Below are 27,153 nucleotides of genomic sequence, written 5' to 3' on the forward strand. Positions count from 1 at the left end.
CAGAACTGCATTTGTGTGTTCTATTGTGAGTGAGAGCAACAGCAGAGCTTTAACCGAGACACCCTGACCTCAACCCGCTGCTCCGTTGGTTTCTGTTCTCGAGGTGAACCGGAGCATAAAAACCAGCATCTCCCGTGTCAGCGTGTGCCCCGCACCGCAGGGAACGCGCTCCTAACGGCGCAGCGGGCTGCGCAGCGGGGGTTTCACTTCGTTTTGCTATGTGCGAACAGCGCCCCGTCCGTCCTACGGCCCGGCGTCAGGCCGCGCGCTCACAGCGCCACGGGGAGCGGGAGGCTTTGTGTGCGGAACAGGGCGGCCCCGCCAGGCGACGGCAGCGCGGATCCGCAGCGCAGGGACGCGGCTGTGCGGGGCCGGGCGGCGGGCGGAGGAGGAGTGGCCGGAAGCGGTTTTCCTGCCCGCCCCGCCGGCCGGGGACGGCGCTGCGCCGCGGGTTCCGGGATCTCCCTCAGCGCTCCGCCGCCCCCCGCGGCCCTTTGTCCCCCTTCCTCCCGCCCTGCCCTGCCCTGTTCGCGGTGATGCCGCCCCGCCCGTCCCAGCCCCACCTCCGGCGGACGCGCTGCGGGCTCTTCCTCCGCGGTCGGCCTCGCGCCTCTCTCCCGGCGGCCCGCGGGCCCTTCTGAGGCGGCCGCCTCCCGCTCGGGCCCAGCCGCTGTTCGACGCCGCCATGGCCCCCCGCGGCCCGGCCGCCTGCTCGGGCCCGGCCCGGCCACGGAAGAGGTAGCGGCGGGCGGGGCCGAGGGCACGGCGAGCTGCGGGCGGGCCTCGGGTCGGCGCCGGGAGCCGGAGCCGGGATGCCGGTGCCGGGCGGCACCGGGAGGACGTGAAGCCAGACCCGCGTTGCTTTGGCCTTTGTTAACCCAATGCTATGCAAAAGAAAAGGAGAAAGAGGAAAAAAAAAAAGAAAAAAAAGGAAAGCTTGTCCCTGGGAATGAGCGTGTCCTGCCCGGGGTGAGCCTGAGCGTGGCTTCGCGTCTGTGAGGCAGACTCGGTGGACGACACGCCGCGTTCCAGGAGGAAACTTCGGCGTCGCTCATTAACGCCTGGTTGGAACTTTTAATCCGTTTTGTTTTTTTTTTCATAAAGCCGCCTCGGGAGCCGCGCTGCTGTCTGCAGGATCCGTGCTCGTCTGCTGCTCCTCTGCAGTGGCTTCAGTGCACGGGAGCACCGAACTGTAGGGCTGGAAGGGGACCTGGAGATCATCCCACCCCAACGTGCTCCTTTCACAGCTCTTTCTCAGCCTGGAAGATCGGGGATCGCAGACTTCTGCAGAAGCTTCTTATCCTGGGAGAGGCTGCCCAGAATTGCTTTATGGGGCAGCAGCCTGGAAAAGTTCTTGGGGACCAAAGGAGGCCGAGTCTGCCTGCCCTGCACTTCATCAAAGGAGCAGGGAAGAAGGAGTCATCGAGGCATGGAGGCCCGCACTGCAATGTCTTTGTGGAACACGGTGAGAGATTTAAGTTGGTTTCACTTTTGGTTTGATTTTGATTTGCTGAGTTGGATGTGATGTGGATTTCACATAGTGCAGTTAGATACAAACATGCTGCGCTCCTTGGGAGTTGTTTTCTCCCCCTTGCTTCTTAAGGTAAAACTCCTGTTTTTGTTAATGCTTCACTTATGTCAGATTGCTTGAAACCTGGGAAGAGGTTATGGCACAGCTAAATATGAAATACAAGGAAATAACTCTTTAACATCATATAAACTTCTCACTTCTGCCTTGGATGCGTTCTGGATTAAGGCCTGGAGAAGTGTTCGTTTCGTAGGTGTAGACCACAGCCAGCTGAGGGTGATGCTGTTGTGAGTGAAGAGTGTTGTTAATTATCTCTACAAAAGGGGCTTGGAAACAAAACTGGACTGCTTTTGGGAAGTTTGCGGATGCTGCTGTTGTGACAACTGGTTGGAATGAAGTAGTTTCTCGTTAATTTGCTTCGTGTGCTTACAGCACTGTTGGTCTGCGGTTTCTCATAGCCAGTTAAATATGTAACTTGTGCTGGCATGGAGTTAAGTGTGGGAGGCCACAAGTGGCCAGGTTAGGGGTACAGCAACCCTCTGACCCAGATTAAGAGGGGGTGGAGAATCTCAGGAAACACAGTGAATCAAAAGCGCAGTGGAACTCCAAATGAGTTCAAATGCCTTTTTTCTTTCTTTTTTTTTTTTTTTTTAAATGAGATTTCAAACTGAAGGCATCTCTTTCAAAAGACACAGGTGGGAATATGTGGTATCAGTGATCCTTTTTGGAGTAATGCTTGGTATTGCTGAACGTCCTGGTGGTCCTTGAGAGGACGGGTGCCAGGCTGCTAGCTGAGGCTGGAGAAATGGGATCTGTACAAGGTTTCTTCAATAGTTTTGACCTCACAAGAAAGTTTATTTGTGAATAACACAAAACCGGAGCTGTAATCAGCTATAATGAAAACTGGAAATATTTGCTGTGTGTGAGAATGTCATCCATTACTAAGAGGAGAAGCCTTGACTCAGTTTTGTTTTAGCTGGGCCTTCCTTTTGAGCTCATTCTCTGTTTCTGGAGGGAACCAAGCAGTCTTGTGCAGTGCTCAGCAAAGGTGTTGTCAGAGATGCTGTGTATGGACTGCTGTAAATACTGTGTTGAGTTACATCGGTGTTACTTCTGACTTTTGCACAGTGTTTGTGAGCTGAGGTTGTTTGGAAATTGAAATTAATTACTGTGAGGGTAGGGTATACAAGGGCTCACTTAACCCTTTGGTGATATGTTGCTCCTGGGTTTTACCAAGCCAGGCTCTCAGCGCTGTGATAAACCCCTCCTGTGGCCCCAGTTTGGTCACTGCTTGTACTGCTTTGGACAGAGTTTCAAGGTCAGGGGAGATACAGTGAGCACAAAGTGCAAGTGGTACGATATTCTCACAGTCTTTGGTGTTTTGGTGTAGCAAAAGAGCCAGAAATGCTCCTTTTTGATCATCTTACAGGACCAGGCAGATGGTAACTTTTTGCTGGTATGACCTGAGGTCAGTAAATCCCAGCACACTTGTGAAGATAGAATCTACAGTGTCCATGTACCATATGTCCATGAGAGACCTCAGTGCCTTGATTTAGAAAAAAATGAACTTGAAAGGGGACATCACGGTCAGTACATCTGTTAGGAGAACTGCAAAAGATCAGTGTCGCTTATCCACACGAGGAGGAGTTTCTTCCTTTGAGTATGTGAAGTGGTTCTTCATCATACGGGCAGGAGAAGGCTGCACCACGGGTTCTGTGTTGTCTGTCTCTGCCTGGGCCTCCTTCTAGCCTGGGAAATGGTACTCTAAAATACCTAGCAAAAACAAAGAGGGAAGAAAATTCATTTTAGAAGGTTATTCTTCTTCCTTGATTTTTTTTTTTGGTTTAATAGCTAACTTTTCATTTTTGAAATGCACATACGGTCTGACACTGTGACCTTCCGACCATGTGTAGTTGGACAGAACAGTATTTCATAGTGTAGCTTTCCCGTTATGGAAATGTCTTTGGTAGAGCAGCTCAGAACCTTGGTTTGGTGGTTTCAGTGTGAATCCTCCCTGCTGTGTCCTTCTAAGGCTGTTTGGTGCAATTATTTCAGCTCTTGGATTATTTGCAAGCTTGAAGTTCTGAGAAAGTATAAGGACAGTGTTTTCCTGTTAAGCTGTGCTTTCCTCAGCTGTGCACTGAACTTGCAGTCACTGCTTTTGGAGAATGCTTAGCTGAGAGCAGAAGCATGGCCCAATGTCTGATTAGTGGAAAGACTTTCTAAATGTGAATCCCATGTTGCCCAGTAGCATCTCGTGGCTTTCTGGGACATCAGATTCAACAAAACTCTGTGGCAGCAGCTGAGAGTGAGAGCCATCAGTCTGTGGGCATGTGGGGTTGGAGTGAGAGGTTTGGGTTTAGTAATGAGGACTTAGGGTGGTTTGAAGCACAGGTCGTTCAGGTGGTGCTAAAGCTGTGATGTATGTCTCTGTCTTTGCTGACATTTGTGTCAGTGCTGCGGTGGCAGTCAGAAATTGCTGATTTGGGGAGGAGAGAGGAAGCCTTCAGAAGAGAATTTGGGTATGAGGCTGTCTTACGTGCTGCTTCCTATTACGTGTAGTGGATCGTTAGGTTCAAACCCAGTCACATAAGCTTCTCCTTGTTCTGTGTTAAAAATCATAGCCATGTTCTTATTGCATTGCAGAACGTGTCAGAGTTTGCCCAAACTTCATCTCCAGATACACAAAGAGCAGGAGCTTCCTTCTCAATCTGCATTGTGCCTTCGTGCTGCCAGGCAGGGCTGGCTGCTCAGCTGTGAGCTGTATTTTCTCTTCTAGAAGAGAAAGGTTGAGAAAGTGATAAGGAAGCCTAAACAAGGTGTGTGTCTTGCTGAAAGGAGCAAAGCAACTGGGAGGTTGTCTCTGTAGTAGTGCTGAGTGCTGCATGGACTCTTCATGCCAAATCTGGAGATCTCTTTTGTAAGCACTGCAACCCCATCCTTCTGTGCTAATCTCTATTCTTTAGCATGCAGGTGGCTCCAGGCCTTGCCTCATGCCCTTGCAGTGCTCCTGTGGGCAAATGACCTCTGCTGCAAACCCTGGGACAGGAAGGGAACTGCTCTACTGTTCCTGCTTTGGGCTTTTCTCCTGAAGCTGCATCATTAACATCAGCCTAATGGAAGCCCCTTTGGAAACCCTCCCTAAAGTATCTGAGTCGGTGCTCCAAACTGACCAAACTTTTTTCACTGTTAGCTCAGAGATTTGGAGGCTCCCACACTTTAATTTCCATCTCTATTAGGAGGGAATTATCCCCAGCTTTTGAGATCATTGCTGTGTATCCATACTTTGATGCGATTCAGTATTAATGTGGTTAATGCTGACATCTGCTCCAGTGCAGATTTGTGTACTGCTTCTGCCTGCATCCCTTCCCATCATACAAAGCTCTCACTGTAATTCCTGTTCAATTACCAAACACCAGCAAGTTTCACTAAGAAGCCCCTGTGCAGAACTTGATCTGGGGGTGGGATGTGTTAGGAGAGGGGCCTCAGGCTTGCTAAACTGCTTTCCACGCACCGAGGTGGAAGATGAGGCCGGAGAAAGGCTAATCCTTCGCATGGGCAGAGCAGCCCTGCTCTGTGTGCTGATCTCTGAGGCCTTGCTGTGTGTAAGAAGCTCATCTCCTTTGTGATGAATAAGCGCCGTTGCTCGTATGCCAGAGCTCCATTTAGAGATCGTGCTGGTTCTGCCTTTTGTCGTTAGCAAATATTAGTAGAAAGGCGGTGTGAGGAGATGAGGACAGGAAGGCAGGAGGAAGCTGCAGGGGACGAGAGCAGAGACGGGGGCTGAGTGATCATCTCATTCCGTGCACTTCTGCCAACCAACGTGTGGTATTTTAAATGGAAGAGTTTAGGACTGAAACTTGAAAGTGAGGGGTTGGCAGAGTCCCACGGGGCAGAGCTGGGAGCTGTACCCCCAGTGCTGTGTGGGACCTGTGCTGCACCGTATGGGGCAGACTGCGAGGGCAGCCCTGGGCAGCCTCCCACCCAGCAGCTGTGTGTGGGGGTCACTGTTGGAGCCGGGTCGTCCTCCTTCCAGGGGCACTGAGGCTGCCTGGTTTATGTTGAGTTCTCTCCGTGCTGTCAGCTTGTGGTGGTGACCCAGTGATGTGGTCTCAGTTCCTGATGTGGCCGCAGTGGCTCCTGTGCAGTGACCCCAAGTCTTTCCACTTGGATTTTTGGGATAGCTGAGCTGCCATTGGCTGTGCTGGCCGCTAGGTGTCTGTTCTGAATCTTTTTCATAACGTGCTCCACTTAGAGCATCCCCTGCAGTAAGGAGTGTTGGGAAGTGAGTGCTGGGAGCTGAAGGGACAGCTGTGAGTTTGGGAAATGGTGCCTGTCAGATCTCCTTGGTTACCCTGAGAGCTGTAAGCTCCCCGAGCTTGCTTTCTGATGGACCAGGGCCAGCAGGTGATGTTGTTTGCTTTTGCACTTAATATGAAAATCCTGCTTCCTCATCACCTCGACCTCCATTCCAGCTCATTCCTCATCATCTAAAGCAACAGAGAATAATTTTCAATGCTGTCTTCCCTTTTGCTTGTTGTTGCTTTCTGCACAATCTGATTTCCCCCCTATAGCTACGCTGCACAGACTCCTTCTAATTACACACGTATTTTAATTGCTACATGAAATGCTGTGGTCCTCTCAGTATAGGAATTAATGCCATAAATCCTTTTGCTGCATTGTATCCAGCATTTCTGAGCTTCCCTTCGCAGTGGCTGTGGGGAATGGCAGAGAGCAGCGTTGTAGCTGCAGCTATTTACAGTTGTGTCCCAGTGCCAGAAGTGCTATCACAAAACTAATTGTGGAGTTAAACTTTCATGAAGTCACAACAGTGCTAACCAGAGAGGAGCTGTAATCTAGCAGTGCTCTGTTTTACTCAAATCACTTTTGGATGGGAGAATTTTATTATAATTCAGAAGATTTAGTGCGTGAAGCAGAATAGTTTCAGCTATAAATATCTGTGCTTAAATGGTTTATTATTTTTATTAGCTCTAAGCTGTCTTCATGTCCTCCGTGAATCTCACAACAGATAATGTTGGTTTAGAAGGTACATCCTCATTTAGGCAGAATTATTGCAGTAGCTTTTAGAGCTGCTGTTGTCCGGTTGCACCTCCTGTTTGCAAATAGCTTTGGAAAGCTTGAATGAGAGGAACTGACTTAATGCTGAGCTGTTATTCCTTCTTAAATACGTTCAATTTGATGGATTAGATGCATTTAAAATTACTTGCCATCTAACCTTTACTTCTTGTAAGGCTGATGGATTCCACCAAATATGTTTGCTATATGTATTTTCTCTAAATTTGCTGAATGAAAAATAAATGTCTTTTACTGGAAGCCAACCAGAGGGAAAGCAAAGCTGTGCCTGTCATTCAGTGCCAAGGCTGCACTTCCATTGGGTTCTTGGTCTGTCTGTCACATCTGAGCAGTGACCCCATGCAGAGGCTTGGAAGTCAAGGGCTGCCACCTCTCAGCTATCAGTGATTATTGCAAGGTTGTTGCATAAGTCTGCATGTGTTTCTCTTTGTGTTTGGTGTCATTGGGAGCGAAAAACTGTTGGGGAAACTTCAGTCTATTTAATGTCACTGAAAGGATTACTGATGCCTTTCCCATCGTTGGCAGCGCTGGCTAGAGATGGGGTGTGTGCTGAGGATCAGGACAAGGACAGTGCAGGCTGCCTTCTGAACATGGCACTGTGGGCTTCTTGCAGGAGCTTGTTTTGACCTGCTGCTGTGATGGGCTCTGCTGCTGTCCTTAGGTTAGCAGAATGTGCAGTGCTAATAAGAGCCATCGCAGCTGCGTGTAAGGATGTGGGATTTCAGTAACGTTAGATGGAAACAGTGGTCAGTGCTGCAGTGGTGATGAGGTCAGGGTTGACAGAACTGAGATTCTGGAGGTTTCAGACCCGTGGAGATGTGGCACTGAGGGATGTGGTCAGTGGGTGTGGGTTGGGGACCTTAGAGGTCTTCTCCAACCTTAAAGGTTCTGTGAACTGTAAGATACTAACATGAGAGATTCACATTCCACTTATCAAAATAAGCAACATGAATCCAGTGAGGTACACGGGGTGCTTTTGGTCCAATTCCATAACTCATGTTAGCTTTCCTCCGCTCAAAGTCAGTGCTGCAGGGACATGAATAACACCCAGGTCGAGCTGAAACACAGAGACACCAGCAGAGCAGATTCTTCCCAGCTCAGACATCGCTGCCACCCACGGTTTTTCCAAATTAGGAAGCGGTGGGCTTCAGCATGCAGTGGTTTGCAGCCCCTGGAATGATGCACTGTCCTGGGCTGAGTCCTACAGGGCCGGGCTGCTGTCACCCCATGGTGCTGAGTCAGCTGATAAGGGAGGTGTGGCTGGGGGGATGGAGTGCTTGATTTCACAGTCATATCTTGGTCGTTCTGCCGTTAGCTTAAGTAGCATCACGGATGTCACTGTTTTTAAGTTCCAGATCTGGAAGGGCAGCAGCTCAGCTGTGGCTGAGGCTCCATCTGCTGAAGCTGTGCTTCTGGAAGCTGATGTGCTGCTTGTGAAATGCTCCCCTAAGGCAAATCAGGCCCTTTGGGGAAGGAGGCTGAGGGCTGGAGCGAATCAGACAGGCATTTTATGTTTTCATTATTAATACAGTATGTTTTATGGTCCTCAAATTGGAATTGCTAGCAGCTGAGTTTTAAAAATGCACTACCACTAAAAAATTCAGGAGTAAAAGTGACCCAGCACAAGTAACAGTGCTCTCTGCTGCCTCGAGACCGCTGGGCACAGCCTCACACAATCACACTTGGGCTGAGCTCCTCCTCCCTGCCCTGCTGGGTGCTGTGTCCGGCTCCCAGCTGTGTTGCTGGGTCCCTGCAGTGTCCTTTGGAGAGGACTGAACCTCAGCAAGGTGCGTGATGAAGTGCTGTTGAGTGATTTCTGGCTTGTAAGGAGATTCCCATTTATTTAAAGTGAATACAGATACGCAGCAACACTGCAATAATTAATAATTGTGGATATAAAGCTGAACAAGTGGATTTCTTTCAAGTACTGAAAGATTACAAAGAGTAGGTTGGAAGCTATCCCCTTCTTTTTCTCAAACGCTTTACTGATGAGGCAGAAAAAATACAGTGAAAGCTTTCAGTGTGTTACTTCAAGCAAAGTGCTGCTGGGAATAAGGCGGCCCCAGGGAGGCTGTGTGCCAGCAGTGGGTGCACCTGGGCCTGGACATTTCCTTGCCACGTGGTTGCCCAGCAAAGCCCTGCCTGCACCAGTCTGCAGCACCTCATCCAGGTCCTGTTCTTATTGTGCAGAGGTGAGCCAGCAGCCTGACATCCAGGCCTGTTGCTTCCGTGTGAGGGTGACTTCTAGCCTGGGGTCAGACCTGACGCGCTTGTGGGCAGGCTCCATTAAGCCAGGAGCTGGCTGGGGTTGCAAGGCAATAAAAGCAGATAAGGCAGGAGAGGAGGTGAGGGTTTCCTTGTGCCACTTCCTGCTGTGCGGGCGGTTTGCACCAGCCTGCACCACAGCCCCTGGGATGCTGAAACACCGCCTGTGTGCCATGGGCAGACTGCAGCAAGAGCCTTCACTCCCACTTTCCCATCTGCCACCTATGCTTCTCCTCCCACCAGTGGCTCTTGCACACAAGGAGGACTGAAAACTGGTGCTACCAAAAGCAAACTAAATAATTCCCCCCAGAATAAAGCCCATAGTGTGCAACCTTTTCTTTATGCCTGGCACCAACTTGTGCTGTGACTGAAAGGGTGACTGAGATTTTTTTTTCCCTTCCCTTCCTGTCAGTATAGGGGCTGTCCTTGGGTGAACAAAACACCCACTTTCCTGCTGGGTCACTGGGATTTGTGTATATGTGACCAGCGATGCATCAGTGCTGAGGCAGATGAACTGCTATGTTGTTCCTTGCACCAGGGAGCAGCAGTGCACAGTACCTGCTTATTTGCAACTTGAAACAGAGCAGTGCTCTTTGTTGTTATAAATAGAGACATTCGAGGTCAGGGTGGACTGTGCTCTGAGCACCTGATGGAGCTGTCGGTGCCTCTGTTCCTTGCACGAGTTGGACCAGATGGCCTTTAAAGGTCTCTTCCAACTCAAACGATTCTGTGATTCAATGAAGTTGCGTCTTCTCGCTCTGTTAGGCCATGTGAAGAAAGACAACAGCATGGAGATGCATTGGCACAGCTGCCCAGGGACTGGTGGGGTCACCATCCCAGCTGTGCTGCAGAGATGTGGCACTGAGGGACGTGTTGGGGTGTAGTGGGATGGTTTGGGGTTGGGCTTGGGGATCTTGGGGACCTTTTCCAACCTTCATGATTCTGTGATCATCTGCCAATGCACAGAATGATACGATCATTCATTTTGCTTTTTCATTAAGGGGTGGGAAATAAAGCACAAACTCTCCTCTGACATCACCTAGGTAGATGCCTATCCACTATTCTTCTGTCCTCTGCAAATTGGTGCAGTGTGCACTGTGACATTTTGCAACATCTTGTAGCTCCTCACTTTTTGTCTGCCAGTGTTTTAAAGCTGACTTTTTTTTTGTCCCTACCAAGTTGTTGCTATTTCTCTCAGAGAAGCAGCTCCCATCTTCACACTGGATGCTCTCTGCAGCTTGGCTGGTCGCTTTGTGTTCTATCAGACTATGGAAATCCTGCTGTTGAGCTGAAGGAACTGAAATCGTTGTTTAGAAAAGCAAATTGTCATTTGGAGCTGCCTGCTAAAAAAGCTGTTGGTCTGTGCTTGCAGGCGAGCTGCCAAAGATTTAAAAAAGAAAAATTGGATTTTATCCTCTTTTTTTTTCCTGTTTTTAAGATGGTCAAAGCTGCCATGAAGAATGGTAGTTTTCTAAGAGGGGTTTTGTCTGCCCTAAGTAGCAAAAAAGAGCAAGCCTAATCCTGTTTTTCTTCTCAGGTCACCTTTTAAGCTCTGGGCTACATGAGCTTGCTCTTGAAAATAGTATTTCTTTCTTTCTGCCTCTCAAAGTACAAGGAAGGAGATGGCTTGCCCACTCAATTTGCTGCTTTGACAACTTCTTACCGTGGTTGCACGCGATTGTTCCTCCTCCTGTGCTTCGGGAAGGTGACAATTGGGGACAGCTGTGCCCAGCAGGACGGTCAGTCCATGGGCACAGGGATGTTCCACTGGGTCCTGAGCTGCGCCAGCACCCAGGCAGCACTGCTGCTGCCTCCCATTGCTGCTGCTGCAATTCAGCACGCAGGTTTCAGTACCTCCTGACCACTCTGACCCCAGCAGCCATTTTTTTTCCCCCACACTGTCTGTATCCAGCACACAGCACCGTCATGAGCTGCTCTGTGAATCCCCTCCACGTATGTTATTGTGTATGAAGAGTTACCTTTGTGGCCTGCTGAGCTGACCCATCGCTCACTGCCGGCGCTCAGAGGAAGCGGCTGCAGGATGGTGATGATCTGAGAGCTGCATGGAGGCCATCTTTGCTTCTGCCATCCTTCAGGCTTTGAGATTTTGGTATTTTTTTTTCCCCTCATGTCTGGGGACGTTTTATCATCCTCCTCTTTCCCGTTCCGAGCTATTACCATTTATTTTATCTTCAAGCAGCAGCCTGTGGCAATAAATTTTAGGAAATTCCTTCCCACCCTTTATTAAGCCCTACATAATGGCTTCCGCTACTCGCTCATACGTTCATTAAGAAGAATTAAATGAGTGCTGGCGGCCATTAGCAGAGCATTTAATAACCTCTCCAAGGGAAGGTGCAGCAGATCGGAATAAATGAACGGGAGTGAAAACAAATGAAATAACTTTACAAAAACGCTCAACTAATTTGTTCTTAAAGAAAAAAAAAAAAAAAAAAGACTTATTTACACGAACGGAGCATTTTTACAAGTGCCACTTGGAGATGGTCCCCAGTGCTGAGCTCCGCAGGCAGCGTCAGCGTGCCTTGGCTGTGGGGTCTCTGGGAGGCTTTTTTAGGGTGAGAAAGGGCATTTTGGCATGGCCTGCCCTCTTCCTGAGCTGCTGGTGGCTCCTGGTGGCAAGCCGTGCCCTTCCTCGTGTCCTGATGGAGAACTGCCACAGGCTGAAGGTGATACCAGCTGCTGCCTCACCATTCCACTTGTGAAGGTGAGCTGTGGCAGCTGGGCAGGTGAGCTTCAAAGAACACCCAGTGTGCACAGGTGGGATCTCCCACATGATGGGAAGTGCAGTCAGCCTTGCTCAGTAACCTTTAGGGCTCGAGGACCTGGTAGTGCTGCAGGCTCTGAGCACGCTGCTTGATTCTCAACCTCAGACTGATGGGCAGTTGCAAAATAGATTATAGTAAACAGCAAGTGTGAGAACTTTACATAGCAGTGTTTATGGCTGGTGTTTAGTAAATGAAATGCTGCCAGCCTGAATGTCGTTCCCCCATCCCCTGGTTCAGAGGAGAAAATCCCTCTGTTCAGAAGTCACCCAGGTGCTGCAGGTGACAAGCTTTGGTTGAGGTCCTGTGGTAGTTTTCATTTCATTTTTGCTGCAGTCATTCCTGCTCACGCTGGAGGAGCTCAGCGAGTTGAGGACAATGACAGTAATTGCTGGTATTGAACCGAAGATGCGGTTTAAGACTTTTACCTGGATCACTACATTTGATTGATATTTTAATTAGTTTCTGGCAGGTGAGAGATAATGAGAATCAGCTTGCGTTGGAGAATTCCTAATTTTGTTCACTGCCTCCATAGGCTTCCTATTTTAAATTATTCATTATATTTAAAGAATCAACAGTATATGAAAAGAGCTAATCTGCCCAAATGTGATGCGCTGCTAATACGCCCTGTCTTATTCTAGCCTCTGTGCCAGGTAAGAATTCAATCAGTAGCTTTCAGGTGCGTTGCAAATAACAAAAGAGCGACGGTGCGGATGTTTGTTTTTAATGAACAGAAGCGTGTACAACCGTGGATGCTTGTGCTGCTTTTTAAATGGCCTGAATCCCCCTGCACTGAGGAGGGAGGACTGGTAGGGGGAGGATGTTGCTTGAGCTGATGTGTTTGGGATCTGTCAGATATTGTGGGCAACTGAGTGTTATTAGAGCAGCAGCCTGCAGCATGGCAGAGTGGGGCTGAGCTGCTGGTGGTGAGCTGAGGTATTATTTGGGGTCTCTCCCCTGCTAGTAAGTAGCAGTGTTGGCAGTCAGTGCTGTTTTCTTGCCTGCCTGCAGTATTTTGCGGGTGGGCCCGAGCTTCCGAATGCAGGCAATAAAAGCTGCATTTTTAATAAAAGGGATATTAAAACCAAATAAAGAACAGCCTTGCTTCAGTATTTCCCTTTTTATTTTCCCCATAATTTTCACTGTGGCTTGAGTTTGGAAGTACTGGGGTTGGTTTTGCTCTACAGTTACGCTGGAAGCTTTTGTCCCACGTTTGAGAAACTTGGTTAAAGGGACAACGTAAATTGCAAATGCTTGCCCTCATGCTAATAAAAGCTAAAAATTGTAATAATATCTTTATTGGTTTGAAACAATTCCCTGGCCCTTTCCTCCTCCCCAGTAATGTGAGCCATTCAGCACGCTGACATTTGATCTGGAGCTGAGGCAGCGTGGAGGCGAGCAGCAGCTTGCTAATGGATTTCTGATTGTTCTCCTGGTCCATTCCCATCTTGATGAATGGTGCAGTCGGCTCTTGCAGTCTGGGGAACTGATAAAAAACACTTTGCCCTCGTGTTATTACGTTTCTCCAGGAGAGTAGAAAAGCAGATTTCCTTCGCTGTCCTGCCGGCTTGCTATCCTGCTCAATTAGAGAGAGGTATAAAGAAGCAGCCTTCCTATTTGAGGCTGAAATTGGTTTTACGGCTTATATTAGGTCTGTCTTAGGTGGCTGGTGTGGAATCCCTGCTTGCTCAGCTTGCTAACACTGCTTCCCTCTGAATGCTGCTGATGTTTTATGGCTGCTGGTGTGGGGCACAAAGCATGTGTTTGGGAGCAGGGTGGCTGCCTCCCATGCAAAAGCCCTTTTTATGCCCTAGGGTAATGTGGAGCTGTTACGCAAGGATCTGTTAATGTCCCACAACTGTTGGTTTAGGAAATCGCTTTTTATGGGCTTGGGGTGCTTGTTCTAGGACTTGGGGGTGCTGATGGGAAAATCCAGGATCGTCTTTTTGTTGCAGTTGTTGTGGGATAACAAACATCTTCACAGTAAAATAACAGTGTAGGAAAAAAAATCATAAGAACAGTCAGTTAAAATGTTTCTTCTCAACTTAATAATGGCATTTGTACCCTGATCACCATCCCTAACAACTTTATCCAGCTCTTTCATTCCCTTGATGAATTAACCTCATCTCCAGGACGCTGTGAGCTGTGAAAGTGTATTTCAGGCTTTGCAATTAAGGTATCTTGAGTTGTTTCTGATCTCTCAACATGAGTAACGAGAGGGGCTGCATTGCAGCTCCCTCCATAGCTGCACTTCTGAATGTGAAGGCATTTCAGGGGAAAGACTTCAAGCACCCTGATAGCTGTTGGAGGGACACAGCACAGCAGGGCGTAACGGATCCAGGAGGTTCCTGGGTTGCATTGGTGATAACTTCCTTCTCCCTGCGATAGAGGAGACAACAGAGAGAGGTGTTCTGCCGGACCTTGTACCTGTACTGAGGGGCTTGTTGGGAATGGGAAAGTTGGAGGCAGTCCTGGCTGCAGTAACAATGGCATGGTGGAGTTCAGGATGCTTAGGGCAGGGAGAAGGGTGAAAGGCAAGCTTGCAGATCTGCTGTCTCCAAGGATGTCTGTGGAAGAGTCTTGTGGCATAACGCTCCAGAGGGAGGGGGAGCTCTGAGAGCTGGTTAATGCTCAGGAAACACCTCCACCAAGCTCAGCAGTGGGCCATTCCTGCAAAGAAGTCAGGCAAGATGCAGCGAGGGGATGGGAAAGGAGCTCTTGACTACAAAAAGGAGGTGTACAAGGGGGGCAAGGAACCTGGGAGGAATAGAGAGACGTTGTCCTTGCACGCAGCTCTAGATTTTGTGGCTGAAAAGTTCAGGCTGTGCCTTTCTTTCCATCACGGTCTCATTATATTCCACAGCTACCTCTGTTGGCACTGTTCAGATAAACAGTATTAACTTGCAATAAACCCAAAGCCTGCATGCATAAACTGTGCTGTCTTTCTGTTGCACAGATAAATGGTATTGAGGTCGAGTCATCTCCATGCAGGCAGTTGCCTCTAGGGAGTGCCAGTGCACAATGGAGGGTCTGGCTGTGCTCAGTAGCTTTTCGGCAGCAGTATTTATGGGGCTCATCTTCTCATGAGAAGAGCAGTGTTTACTCAGCAGATGCTGCCTTTTGGTGGGATTGGAAGGCAGTTCCTGTCATTGTAAGAAGCTTTTAGACCAGGTCTTCATCTCGTCCTAGAAAGGAGAAGGCCCGTTTATCTTCTCTTGCTGCTCATCACTTGCTCTGACCAGGATTCTTGTGCTCAGTTTACCTATCTCACAATCTTTCTGTCTCTGGTCAGTTCAGAAAATGCAAGCACAACTTCCCCAAATGCAGCATGGCCAGCAGATTGCTTCCAGAGGCCTCCAGTGTGGAACGCTGAGTGCTCATCACAAGATAGCTGGGTTGGGAGGTGACATGTGACAGTGTGACAGTGCCCAGCTGTCCCAGCTGGGGTTCTCTGTGCTCTTTTGTTTGACTCCTGACAAAAGCCAGTTGAGTTTTTCAGCTGTAACAGTTATAGCCCTGGCCTGAGGACAGAGTAATTCTAGACGTCTCCATGGGCTTCCATTATATCTTCATTTATAGCACAAAAAATGTAAAGAAATGTCATTCTTTTTCCTGTACGTCCGTAACACGTGGCTTAGTCACTGCTTGTGAGCCTCGTCTACGCTTTGAATTAGAGCCGCTTGATATTTGCCTTGATTTGAATAGGTGCCAGCAATATGGCGCATTCAAATGTTTCCAAACTTTCCCCACGGCATCTTAAAGAGAAAATAATGGCCGTGCCAGAACCACCAGGAGTCCTTCTTATCATACGTGTTCTTTTCGTTGGTTACAGCCCTGCCGAAAGGCCGCGTTCAGGGACACATCCCTCTGTGCTCCCTGGGCTGGGCTGTCAGCATCGGGCCTCCGGCACTCCTGTTCATCCACGGGTGCCTTTGGAGAAGCTGAGGTGCAGCAGGTCGGTTTCTGCCTTTGTTCACCACTCAGCAATTAGAAAATGATTTATGTCTTTGTTTCTGCTTTCAAATCCCTTCAGAAAATGACGGTATATTCTTAACCCAAGAGTTATGGTTTCGAGACGTCAGCATAAGGCAGAAGCTGTTCTTCATCTGCGTCAGTGCTGTCTTCAGTGCTGGGGCGCTCTGCTGCTCTCTGGGCCCTGTGGCTGTTACTTAATTTTAAGTGAATAATGAATTTTCCCATTCAAGCAGAGCTAGGTAAGCAGTACAGTGATGTGCGTGCTAGATCTGTGCTTGGGAGCAGCGATGTGACTGAAAATCAGATGCGGTGCTCAGGCCGTGGCCTCATTAATGCTGGAGGGCCCATCTGCCCCCTGCTAGCAGGTAGTTGGGATTCTATATAACCCCATCAACGTTTGTGTTACGGGCATGGAATTAGTGCCTGGCTTTATTGATTGGTTAATAGCTAGGTTCTCTGCTGTTGTACCTGGTGGAGATTAATTAAAAAAAGGAATGGGTGACGCTGTGACCTCGTTGTTAATGTGAGTGTGACTGGGCAGAAGTGAGTTGTGCACTGACATTGGTTTACAGCCTCTTCTAGATTCCCTTCCCTCTGCCCACTGGTCTGTGCCTGGCATTTTTTCCCAGCTTGACATAAATAGTTGGCTAAGGCTAAAAGGATGAACAGAATTGCATGCTATCAGCAGAATTAGAGGAAAAGTAATTGTGCCAATCGCATCACGCACTGGGCAAAGCAGAGACTCTCCTTAATGCATCTCATTGTGCTTGGCGTATGCTAAGCAGGATGGAGATGAGGTGGGTGGGGGTCATCGCCCACTGCACGGTTCCCAGGCCCGGGGAGAGCCCTGGTGCAGGCACTGCAGGCTGCACGGAGCTGCACGTGGTGGTGCTGGAGCTGCACCGTGACCCCGGCGCGTTCCTGGGCTCATTCCTGGCATAGCTCAGCTGTCCGCCGCCCCTGGCCTGGCTGCCCCTGGCTGCTGCTGCTGCTGCATGCAGGCTTTGGGCTGGTTGTGAAGGCGTTTCTCCTTGAGAGGGTACAGCAACCTCTTCCAAAGTAATTTAAGCTACAGAGAAAAAGAAATCAATAATGCTGGAGTAAGTGTCAGATAATGGGCTCTGCGTCTCCGTGTGATCTTGGGGTTGCAGTGAAATGTTGAACGGGTCAGGCTCTTGCCGTGGGTTGTCTTCCAGGGTGATGATCAGTCTGAGAACAGCTGTTTGTGTGAGGCGTAATTAAAGTTTAATTGGGGATGTCCATTAGGAGGTTGGTACACAGGGAGAAAATAAAAATGAAAACAAACACGAAGTTTTCAGTAGGAGAATTTAAAGAAGAAATGGCAGCTGAGATAATGTGGGTGTGAGGCAGGAGCAGGAGGATGGCTGAGGATGGGCTCTGGAACCAAAGGGCATTAGGAGAGGTGGGCTTAGGGGGTTGGATCTTAGGTCTACAACAGGCTGAATTCCTCTAGGACAGGAAAGGAGAGGAGCTGAGGAACATCGGGGCGTGAATTTGATGAGCCAGGAAGCAAAAGGGAGAGGTTTGGGGTTGAGGTGTAAGTGCAGATGGCAGGAGGCGTGCTGGGGTGAGGGCTCAGCGGTGCTGCGGAGCAGTGCTTGTAGGATGTGTGTTAGCACTTGTGCCCCCAACAAGTGTCACTGAGTGCTGGATTACAGCAAAATGCCTTTTCTCCAGAGTATCGTCGTTCATCTCTAAGTGTCAGCGCTGTGTTTGCAGCCTTTGCTTTTGTCATGTCAGAGTTTCATTGGGCTTTATGTCGAGCGTGTTTGTGGTGGCTCAGGGGAGGTAAATTGCTCTTTGAGTAGTTGTGTTCTGCTTGGTGAGAGCAAAACAGCAAAACCCCACGGATCAAGGCCCCCTCCAACCAGTCCAAAGGCGCTCCTGAGCTCTGTTTTTCCTGCTGGAACTGAAGGCTGGGGAATGCTCAGTGCCCCATTCCTTATCTTCCCTCTGGCTTTGCTGGAGCTGAGGCATTGAGAAGTGCAGTGCCCTGTCCTTGGCTGCACGGGAAGTCAGTCCGTGCTGGGGCCAACTGAGGCTGGCGGTCATAGAGTCATTAAGGATGGAAAGTCATTGTGGATTGCCTGCCATGTTTTACCCTTCAGATTCCAGCCGAAAGGAAAAGACTTCCTTAAACAAAATATGTAGGCAGGCTCTGTTTAAACAGCCCCTGGAGCTTCCTTTCTTTTGAATTGCAAGCTGAAATATGTTTGAAAATTCTGCTGCTGAAAAGTGGCAAATTGCACGTAAGGGTTTCCTTGAATTTTCTATCGGGGGGCATCAGTTTGTGCATTTGGGCTCATTAGCAGAGTTGCTTCAAATTCTGAATGGAGGGAAGTGCCTTTTGCCAAGAAGGTGGGCACGTCTGAAGGACAGGTTTGGTATCCATGGCTGGTGCTTGGAGCAGAGCCCTGGGGGCTGCAGATGCGTGGGGCAGTGTGCTGGCAATGAGTTTCCTCCCCGGGTGACCCCAGTGAGTCCTCAGACCTCTGCACGTCCCTCAGCCCAACTGGGAAACCTGAGGTGGCAGCAGAAGCCTTGCTGGGAGCAGGAGCCTGCAGCCACTGGGTTATTCTGGGGAATGGGGAAGCGAAGTCAGTCCTGAATTAACATCAGGGAGAGAGCGCACGGATTGTTTGGGGGATTTACTTTCTCCTTAAATATCCCGAATTGCGTTAATGGGGCTGAGTTTGAATGGGTGCAGTGATTTGTGCCATTTCTACCCTACAGCAAAGTAAAAAAAAAATAAAAAAGTACTTGCAGTTTTCCTTTTCGTCAGACTGCTTACAGAGCCTGTGGAAATGGAGTTAATCAATATTTCTATTAGACACACGCTCGGGCCCCATGCCACAAGCACTCATTTTTAAACCCTTCAATCTTGTATCGTTTATGGAGATTGTATTGTCAGAAATAGTGCCGTAAATAATTTATTTTGCTGCCAGAGCTTTTCTAAAGGTCCCTGGGCACGACGCAAGATTTCCTCCAGGAGCTGTAAAGCTTCCAGCTCTGTTTGCTATGGCAAAGGGATTTTTTTTTGAGAGAGAGAGACGAGGAGGCTGGTGGAAATGATTGGTTATTTCAGGAGTGGCTGGCAGCTGTTTCCTTCGCATTGCTATTGTAATCTAGAGCAGAGCAATTAGTAAGTGAAATTATTCCCATGTTCCATGGTCTGTGCGGAACAAGAGGAGGTTCCCAGCACACACAGCTGCCTGCAGCCTGGGATGTGATGGGGGGGGACGTGCCCTGTGTATTGGCTTGGGGCAAATGTGTGCAGGGATCCTGCTTCTCTGTGAGCACTGCTGCAAGGGATGCACTGTGGGCATCCCCATAGGTGACGTCCTTTGAGGTCACTGCCATGTCCTTGGGAGGCACTGTGGGAACTGCCATAGGTGATGTCCTTCGGGGGCACTGATGGAGCTCCTCCCATCGTGGTGTGCAGCTTCTCAAAGGCTGGCAACTTTGCTGATTGAGGAGAGATCCCTATAGAGCTAAATAAACACCAGCTCTGGACTGGGAGGCAGGCAAGAAAGTCACTGTTTCCAATTGACTCCTCAAAGTTCCAGCAGCAGCCCTGACCCATACAGGTTGGCTGTGGCTGGCATCGATCTTACAAACTCCTTGAAACATTCCTCCCCTTCAGTTACACACAGAGAAATCAACAATGTCAAATACATGGAGACTATAAGCAACTGAAGAGAGAAACTGCAGCACCAGCTCTGTTGTTGCATTGCAGATGGCCATTTCCAGGTATGGGATGTAACCCACAGACCTGTGCTCCCTAAGGGGATGGGACTGCCCATGGCAGCTGGCCCCGGGGGGATGCTGGTGCCTCTGCTGACAGCTCCATGTGCTGACAGGCAGAGCCTGCTGAATAGATAAAGCATCAAAAGATGTTTCCTGTAGATATGTGTTCCAAAAGACGGCGTTTTTTCGTGCTTTGGGAAAATGTTAAGAGTTGAAAAAAAAGAACAAACACAGCAGATCGTTTTGGATGTCATACATTGCGTTGTGACTCATGCTGTACGTTAAAGCAGCAGGCTGTGACTCCTTGAAATAAGCTGCATCCTCCCTTTGCCCCTCCTGCACGCCTCTGGCTGCTGTTTCATAGGAAACACTGCCGTCAGACTTTGTTGTCAACGATTCTCCTGCTTCTAAGGAGAGGATCAGAAATCGAATGTATTTGTTTATGTGCTGAAAGAACAGCCCTCCCAGGAGCTGAAGTTTCCTCCTCAAAGAATGTTTGCCTTCACTGTGTTTTGTTGCACTCCAGCCATTCGTAGCACTGCCGCATGGTGACAGCCTTACCAAGTAAACCACTGCTGGCAGGAGGGCTTGGGCTCACTGCCTGCACTGTGCTCCACTCTGCACACCTCTGTGTAGGCAGGGAGTTGTTTCTAAGCACTGCCTTTCTGCCTTACAGCTGTAAATAGGTAGTTCTTTTGCCAGCTTGCTCTGAGTGTCACATCGTCAGCTCCCCTTAAATCACCGCCTGGAACATCAGGTGCTGGTGGAACTGCTTTGTGAGCAACAAAAGGAGCCTGCTGACAGCTTCCTGCTGCTGGAGCCTTGCTCAGAGGGGCTGTCACCCGGGGGGACACCTACCCACAGATTCTCAAGCTCCCCCAGGCTGCTCCTGTACCGTTCCCTGCTCCCTGCGGAGATGCACAAAGGCACTCCGGGTGTCAGGGAGGCTTCCACCGATCCGGTTTTGGCAGCGAGCTCATGAGCTGACTGTTTTCCAAATGAAGAAAATTCATTTTAAGCAGGTTTCCTGTGGGCCACCTCTCTGTCCATCAGGCAGTTGCTCTGTACCAATGACTTGTGAAGGGCAGCAGCAGTAGCACCCCAGTTTCTCATGCGGGCACAGCAGCTGGGCTTGGGCCGTGCCTGCCTGCTGCCAGGCTCTCTGGCTCTCCCATTCCCACTCCACATCTCCTTCCCTGCCCTCCCCAGCCATTCATACAGCTCTCGCTGGGACTTCAGAGCCTTCTGTTCACAGCCTGATTTCAGTGTTCCAGCACAGTGCAGAGCAGATATTCTCTGCATTCTCTATCTAAAGCTAAAGAATAAAAAAGGATGAGAACTCTGTATCTTTGTGAAACGCTATGCTGGCCATTAGCTGGGTTTCAAACATGTTTTCTAATGGAGTACAGCAAGTACAATTACTCTATCAAAGACCGATTTCAGTCTGTGTTGTGGAGGTGCTGCAGTTTACTTTGTAGTTCTTCTTTTCCATTTGCCCACTGTGATCAAGGAAAGCTGATGCTAATGTTTGAATGAATTGCTCTGAGCTCACAAAAGCCGCATCTCGCAGTGCATCCATCACCTTGGAGAATCTGCATTTTGAGAAAAGGATGATCACTGCCACGTTTGTGGTGGGATTTATGTTGGCCATCAAAATTGTATGCATTTATCTCCAACATGGCTTCTGTTTATTGCAAATTTAATCCTTTAATTCCTCTGTATTTTATCTTCCATTTTCACTCAACTCCAGTAAAATTCTCCCAGAATGTCAGAGCAGAAGAAACAAAAACGAGCAGCTCGCTCTTTTGTGTGCTCCTGCACAGCAACACGCTGGCTTTTGAAACATTTATGAACCTGTCTAGTATTGAGTTATTTTAGTGGATTTCGTGCTGCTGGTGCCAGGAGACCCTTTCTGGTAGATACAGTCCTGGAGCAAATCTGCAATCTCAAGAATTCGGGATCAATTTGCTGGTGTTCTGAAGTCTTGCGAGCTGCAAACAGCGTGATAATTTGTGTTATGTTCAATTCATTGCAGAGCTGCACAGCACATGATGAAGTCAAAACACTGCAGCTTTTTGTTTTTAGAATATGCAACAGTGTCCCAGGGTTGTAGGAAGGACAAGAGGAATACCAAGTAAAGACAAGAGCTTCTTCTGGAATCATCCAGTTGAACAGGTTTGTTGGAGACAACAGATGCTGATGCAGCGCCTGCTCGTGCAAGACTTAAAGTACAGATTTTACACTGGCTGCTCTTCTGAGCCCACATGGGGAAGGATAGCAGGATGCCATTTTTTTTGCTTTCTTCCTCTTTGTTGCATTTCCTGAGACACTGATGGGCCCGTTGTGCAGCGATGGGCAGTTCCCAGCTGGCTGTGGCAGAGAAGCTGTTTGCTGTGGCCATGCTGCTGACGTTGCCTGGCACGAGCAGCTGCCAGGTGAGTGGATGTTGAGCTGCAGTTGTGGAGGGAGTGGAAATAATGTGGCCTGAAACATGTGTATGTAATTTGTTCAGATGATTCAAGTGAGAGCCATGGCAACTGAGATAAACAGAGGAAAAGATACTGGAAAACCGGCAGCAGCTTCGTTTTAATGGCACAGCCCTTAATGCAGACAGCTCAGATGTTTACTATGAGAGCTCCGTCCTCCTGCGTCTTCTTCCCACCGCCCCCATCGCTGTGCATGCACTGAGTCATGAGATCCGATGGCTTCTTGGGGTAAAGCACTGCAGGCCAAATTCCACAGCTTCTACTGGAGCAAAAAAGCCATTGACTGTCTTCTGATCCACATTGCAGAATTCCTCTCCTTTTTTTCATGGAATCATGGCTTCAAAGGCACCTTAATAATCGCTCAGTTCCAACCACCTCTGGCAGACCAGGCTGCCCAGGGCCCCATCCAGCCTGGCCTTGGGCATCTCCAAGGGTGGGGCAGCCACAGCTTCTCTGGGCAGCAGTGCCAGGGCCTCACCGCCCTCTGATTCACCTTAGATAAAACAATAATGAAAGCACATCATACTTGGGTTTCTTATGGCTCAAATGTGCTCTCTGCAAGCATCACAAGTTTTTGGCTAGGTGGGAAGGCTGAGCACGGGACAAACTTCTGCATAAGATAAAGCTGCTGGGCAAATCTCAAGGTCGTGTCTGAATAGAATAGAATGGAGAAGGCCACTGCCACGCTTCAGATGTGAAGGTAGAGATTGGGGCAGTACGGCTGTAAAACAACCAGCTGCACAGAGAGGTGGTGGAGTCCCCATCCCCAGAGGAGTTCTGGAACCATAGGGATGTGGCACCAGGGGACGTGTCAGTGGGGTGGGCTGGAGTTGGGCCTCTTTTCCATTGGAGTTGTGTAATGCGTGCAGTTGGGTGCACTCATCCCAAATCCCACCCCCGGGGGGATGTGGTGGTGACTCACCTCCGTGACTCATAATTCCTGATGCTTTGCTAATCGCTGTCCTCTCTGCCTCCTTGCTTCCTGGGCTGCAAATCCACTCCAAAGGGAAGGAGCATGCTTGCAAGCAGTCACAAAGCTGGCTGCTTTCCTACAGCAATGCGTTCAGCCTGCTGCAGGGTTGCGTCTTTGTGGCCCCTTGCTTATTTCCTCTGTTGCTTTAGAAGTGAGCAACGAGACTGAGAAATTTAGAAAAAGGCTTCTCAATTCCGTTTTTCCTGCAAATACCAATACAAAATTAAATCCCAATAGTTAAATGTAATCGTATATATAAAATAAGAATAGTCGTACATAATCCACACAGAGTATTCTTACCCAAATGCATTTTTTTATGTTTGGTTCTGTATAAAGCTCCCAGTGCCCATACAGAGAATGCTAAGGATGTGCTGCATATGTTTTTATTTCTTTTGTATGACTGACAATAAGGATTAAAGCTTGTTTTGCAGATAATCCCCCAGTCATTGTTGTGACCTCTTGGTTCACAAACCAGTGAAGACTTCCTCTGTTGCTAGCTGTAAGGAGTGAAGTACAAGCAGGTTTGTGCCAGGCATTCATCTTACTTAACCTGGCTTGAGGAGGGTAAGAAGGCTGTGTAGGAAGGACACTTTCTGGAAGTTTTGGTTAGTGGTGTCAGTGCTGCTGACAAAATGAGGCATTCTCACCTTTCTCTGATTTTTTTATTTCCCACTTCATTGTTCAGTTTTACATCTTCTTGTCACTCCCAGCTCTCTTGTCGCAGTGACATCTCACAGAGCAGACAGATGTGGGAAGCTGCAAGCAGAAAAAATGTTTCAGCTGCCTTTGCTATCAGACAGCAAAGCCAAGTCAGGAGCCCAGCATTTGTTTTGCTGTTGTTACCATCCTTGTGAGGAGCATAGATACAGTACAGTATTCTGATGATAGAGTATACAGTATTAGATACAGATGCTAGAACAGTATAAGGTCTGTCTTGTGTGCAGCCATTGGAGGAGCAAGCGAAGCTGAGTGAAGGGATTCGTAAGGAATAGGGAATTTAAGCTCTAGACATGGAAGAAATCTTCCCAGTCTCATGTTTTCACATGCACCTTTCCACTCAGTGACTGCTCAGCTCTTTGTGTAGTATCCATCCGTTGGCATGAGCACTCCCAGAACATTTTTCCTTTTTAACTTCCCAGATTTGCTGCAGATAGAACCAGGGAACTGGGAACCAGTGTGGGGAAGCTGGGGCGGATGCTGTGTTTTCAGGGTGTTTAGAGAGGTTGCAGCCCGGGGGTGGAGATGGATACCCAGTGCACGAGGGGACAGCAAGGTGACACAGGCAGTGCTGAGCTGGCTGGGCTGCAGGAGAGGCGGGCTGGCCCTGCTGGGTGTGCAATCAGCAGGGAACTATTTTCCACTGGATCTCAGGGTGGAAACTTGAGCATTCCTAGAAGTATTGCCTAGGAATGACAGTAGTGGTGATGAATGCATTTCCAATCAGAAAAGAAACTGAAGCTTGCTCCCTGCTTCACAGGGGTGATGGCTGTGCAGTGAGAACACCTGATTTATAGGGATCTTCAGTGGTCAGTTTGTGACTGGAAACGCTTGGAGCCTGTTTTGAAGCTGTGCAGAAGAGCATGCTTGCGTCATCCTGAAAATGCAGTGAGTCAGTGGGGTCCTGAGGGAGCTGTAACGGCTCAAACAGAAACTTGGAAGAGGAAATGGGGACGGATTTAAAGTTGCAGCATTGGAGATTGCTGCCTGGTTCAGGGATGTTTTGCGTGCATGGAAGGCGCTGGTGGTGAAGGGGTTCGTGGAGGGCTTTGCTGCTGTAAATACAAGCGAAGCTTTATAGCAGTGATCCACCCGGGGCAGGGTGTGGAGCTGGAGGAGGGCGTTCAGCTAGCTCTGCTTGCCATTATACTCAGAATTTTGGTATTCAGGGAATCTCCATGAATTCCTCATTTCTGTGCATGTTTTGGTACGTTAAGGAATAACTTATTGGGAGGGGCAGGAAGGAATGCAGGGGGCAGCCCCTGGCACAGCCACCGCTCCCTGCCACCGCTCCCAGCGTCCTTGTGTGGGGGATCCTGCACTTAGGAGCTGTGCCCTGCAGCCATGCTGTGTGCCCGAGAGGAGCCCATCCTAGGAGGGAACCCCGCTGTGTGGGAGTTGTGGGGTGCAGGTGGTGGGAGCTCTCACTGCTCCTGGTGCCATCAGCACTGGAGGTTTTGCTGCTTGGGCACCTCACTGCAAGAAGGACATTGAGGCCCTGGAGCACTGAGAAGAGGAACGGAGCTGTGAAGGGTCTGGAGCACGAGTCTGATGGAAGTGAACTGGAATAGCTCAGCATGGAGAAGAGGCCCAGGGGAGACCTCACTGCTCCCTACAGTCTCTGGCAGGAGCTTGTGGTGAGGTGTGGTTGGCCTCTGCTCCTCAGTAACAGCAATAGGTGATGGGCTCACACTGTGCTATGCGAGTGTTGGTTGTTAGGGAACGTTTCTTCTCCAAAAGAGCAGTGATGCACTGGCACAGGTTGCTCAGGGAACGGTGGGGTCACAAATCCCATCCCTGGAGGTGTCCCAGAGCCGTGGGGATGTGGGATGTGGCACTGAGGGCTGTGTCAGTGGGCACAGTGGGGGGGTTGGAGTTGGAGTTGGTGATCTTAGAGGTCATCTCCAACCTCAACGATTCTGTGATGCTGTCCTTGAAATGTTTTCTGTTCTTCTTGCAGGTGAAATAACACAAATCTGTTGTGATGCTGTTGGTGGTTTGATTTGAAAACTTTGTGATGCTAACCGCTGTGGTATTTGGGGGCCTCCAAACCACAGATGAGTTTATCTTTGTATTTCTGGAGGGGGGAAAATACCCGCAAAGGGACAGAACAGGGAAGTTAGATAAGATTTGGGGCTTCATAAACTCTATTGGATCCCTAATATATGTTTTGGTTGTTTATTTTTTTTGCTCACTTACAAAGCATCTTATTATACAATACAAAGCGAGACCATTCTTCCTGGTTTGAGATGGTAGAAAATACAAAAAACCTTGAAGAAATGCCCCCGATGGACCAGGCACACCACTTACAGCAGCTGTCCCTCGTTCTGCTCTGCGTAACTAAATGAAAACTCGTCCTGCTCCCAGTTCTTCCCCTGGCAACGTCTGGAAGGGGGCTCCTCAGCCAGCAGTCGCATCCCCTCCACCTGCTGCCTCTCCCTGGAATGCCCATTCCTCGAGTTTGCTTCCACTGGGTGGTGTTATTGATCAGTGCATTCCTCTGTGTCTGTGGGCTGTTCTGACACTTCATCATCAGGAATATAACAACGTTTTGTGATGTACACATGCCTCAGTGTGATGGCTTAGCTTGAGCTCTCTTGCTGTAGCTAACATTCAGGCCACGAGAACTCCATTAGTTCATTGTGATTGAAGAACAGTCTGCTTCTCAGCAATGCTTATGCAAATTAATGACTCATATCTTCAGCGTTGAATTTAAATATCTATCAAATTTTAGAGTTAGGCGAGTAATTGCATTACCATTTTGCAACTTGTGAAAGATTTTTTGTTACTCCTAAGGCATATTTCAGGCCTGTGACCTCATTCCCATAAAGCAAAGCTATTTCGTTACATCATAGCTGGGCAATTTGACTTTTGATAGCTGGTATTTGCATTTATGTTGAATCTGTTAAATATTTGCTTAAAAAACGGCCAGGCACGAAACATGTTGGCGTGTAAATGCTTGAAAAAAATATTTAAAATGAAAAGGCTATTTTTTGGGTCTTTCTGCTGGCAGTTCTGTTGAAAACAAAAGACCTGTAGTGTTCCCTTCCATCGTCACCATCTGCTTGGTTTCTAGAAAAAAAAAAAAAGATGCATGTTTTTATTTTATTCTATTTTTTTTGTTTTGCCCTTGCAGCTGCAATATTTGATTGCAATCTGACTTCACTAGAGATACACTGGGAAATATTTCTGCACTAATTGGAGTTTATCAGACCCTCAGTGGGTGCCTGGATGGGCTGTGTTGCCGTGGGCAGGTTCCTCTGTGGCACCCTGCCCTCCTTGTGCCCTGGTACCAGCTCATGCTTCACTGTCTGACCAAGTGCTGGAGCAGCTCAGTACCCAGGATCTCCTGCCATTTCTTTTGCTCCAATTAAAGCAGACTTGAGATCAGCTGGATGAGGGCTGTGCGAATCCTTTGGGGTGGGAGGAGATCAGCATGTGTTTGAAACAGAGCCAGGTGTCTGTTTGCAGACTTCGTGTAAATGTTGAACGTTTGAGCTTTGCACCACGGAATCACAGGCTGGCTCTGGTTGGACCTGGAAGATCATCAGTTCCAGCCTCTTGCCA

General features: G+C 48.8%; 1 protein-coding gene across 1 annotated transcript in view; it reads left to right on the forward strand.

Annotated features, from left to right (window-relative positions):
* Nucleotides 1–1,329: 1,329 nt before the first annotated feature.
* The window catches only part of ABL1 (ABL proto-oncogene 1, non-receptor tyrosine kinase), a gene marked incomplete at both ends in the record, with an annotated part of 61,983 nt that continues 36,159 nt past the window's right edge, over nucleotides 1,330–27,153 (forward strand). Inside the window, one exon of the mRNA XM_079544530.1 lies at nucleotides 1,330–1,465. Coding sequence (XP_079400656.1) covers nucleotides 1,330–1,465 — 136 coding nt within the window. The remainder of the gene's footprint in view (nucleotides 1,466–27,153) is intronic.

The sequence above is a fragment of the Tetrao urogallus genome, assembly GCF_951394365.1.
Source record: "Tetrao urogallus genome assembly, chromosome: 19".
Taxonomy (NCBI): Eukaryota; Metazoa; Chordata; class Aves; order Galliformes; family Phasianidae; genus Tetrao; species Tetrao urogallus.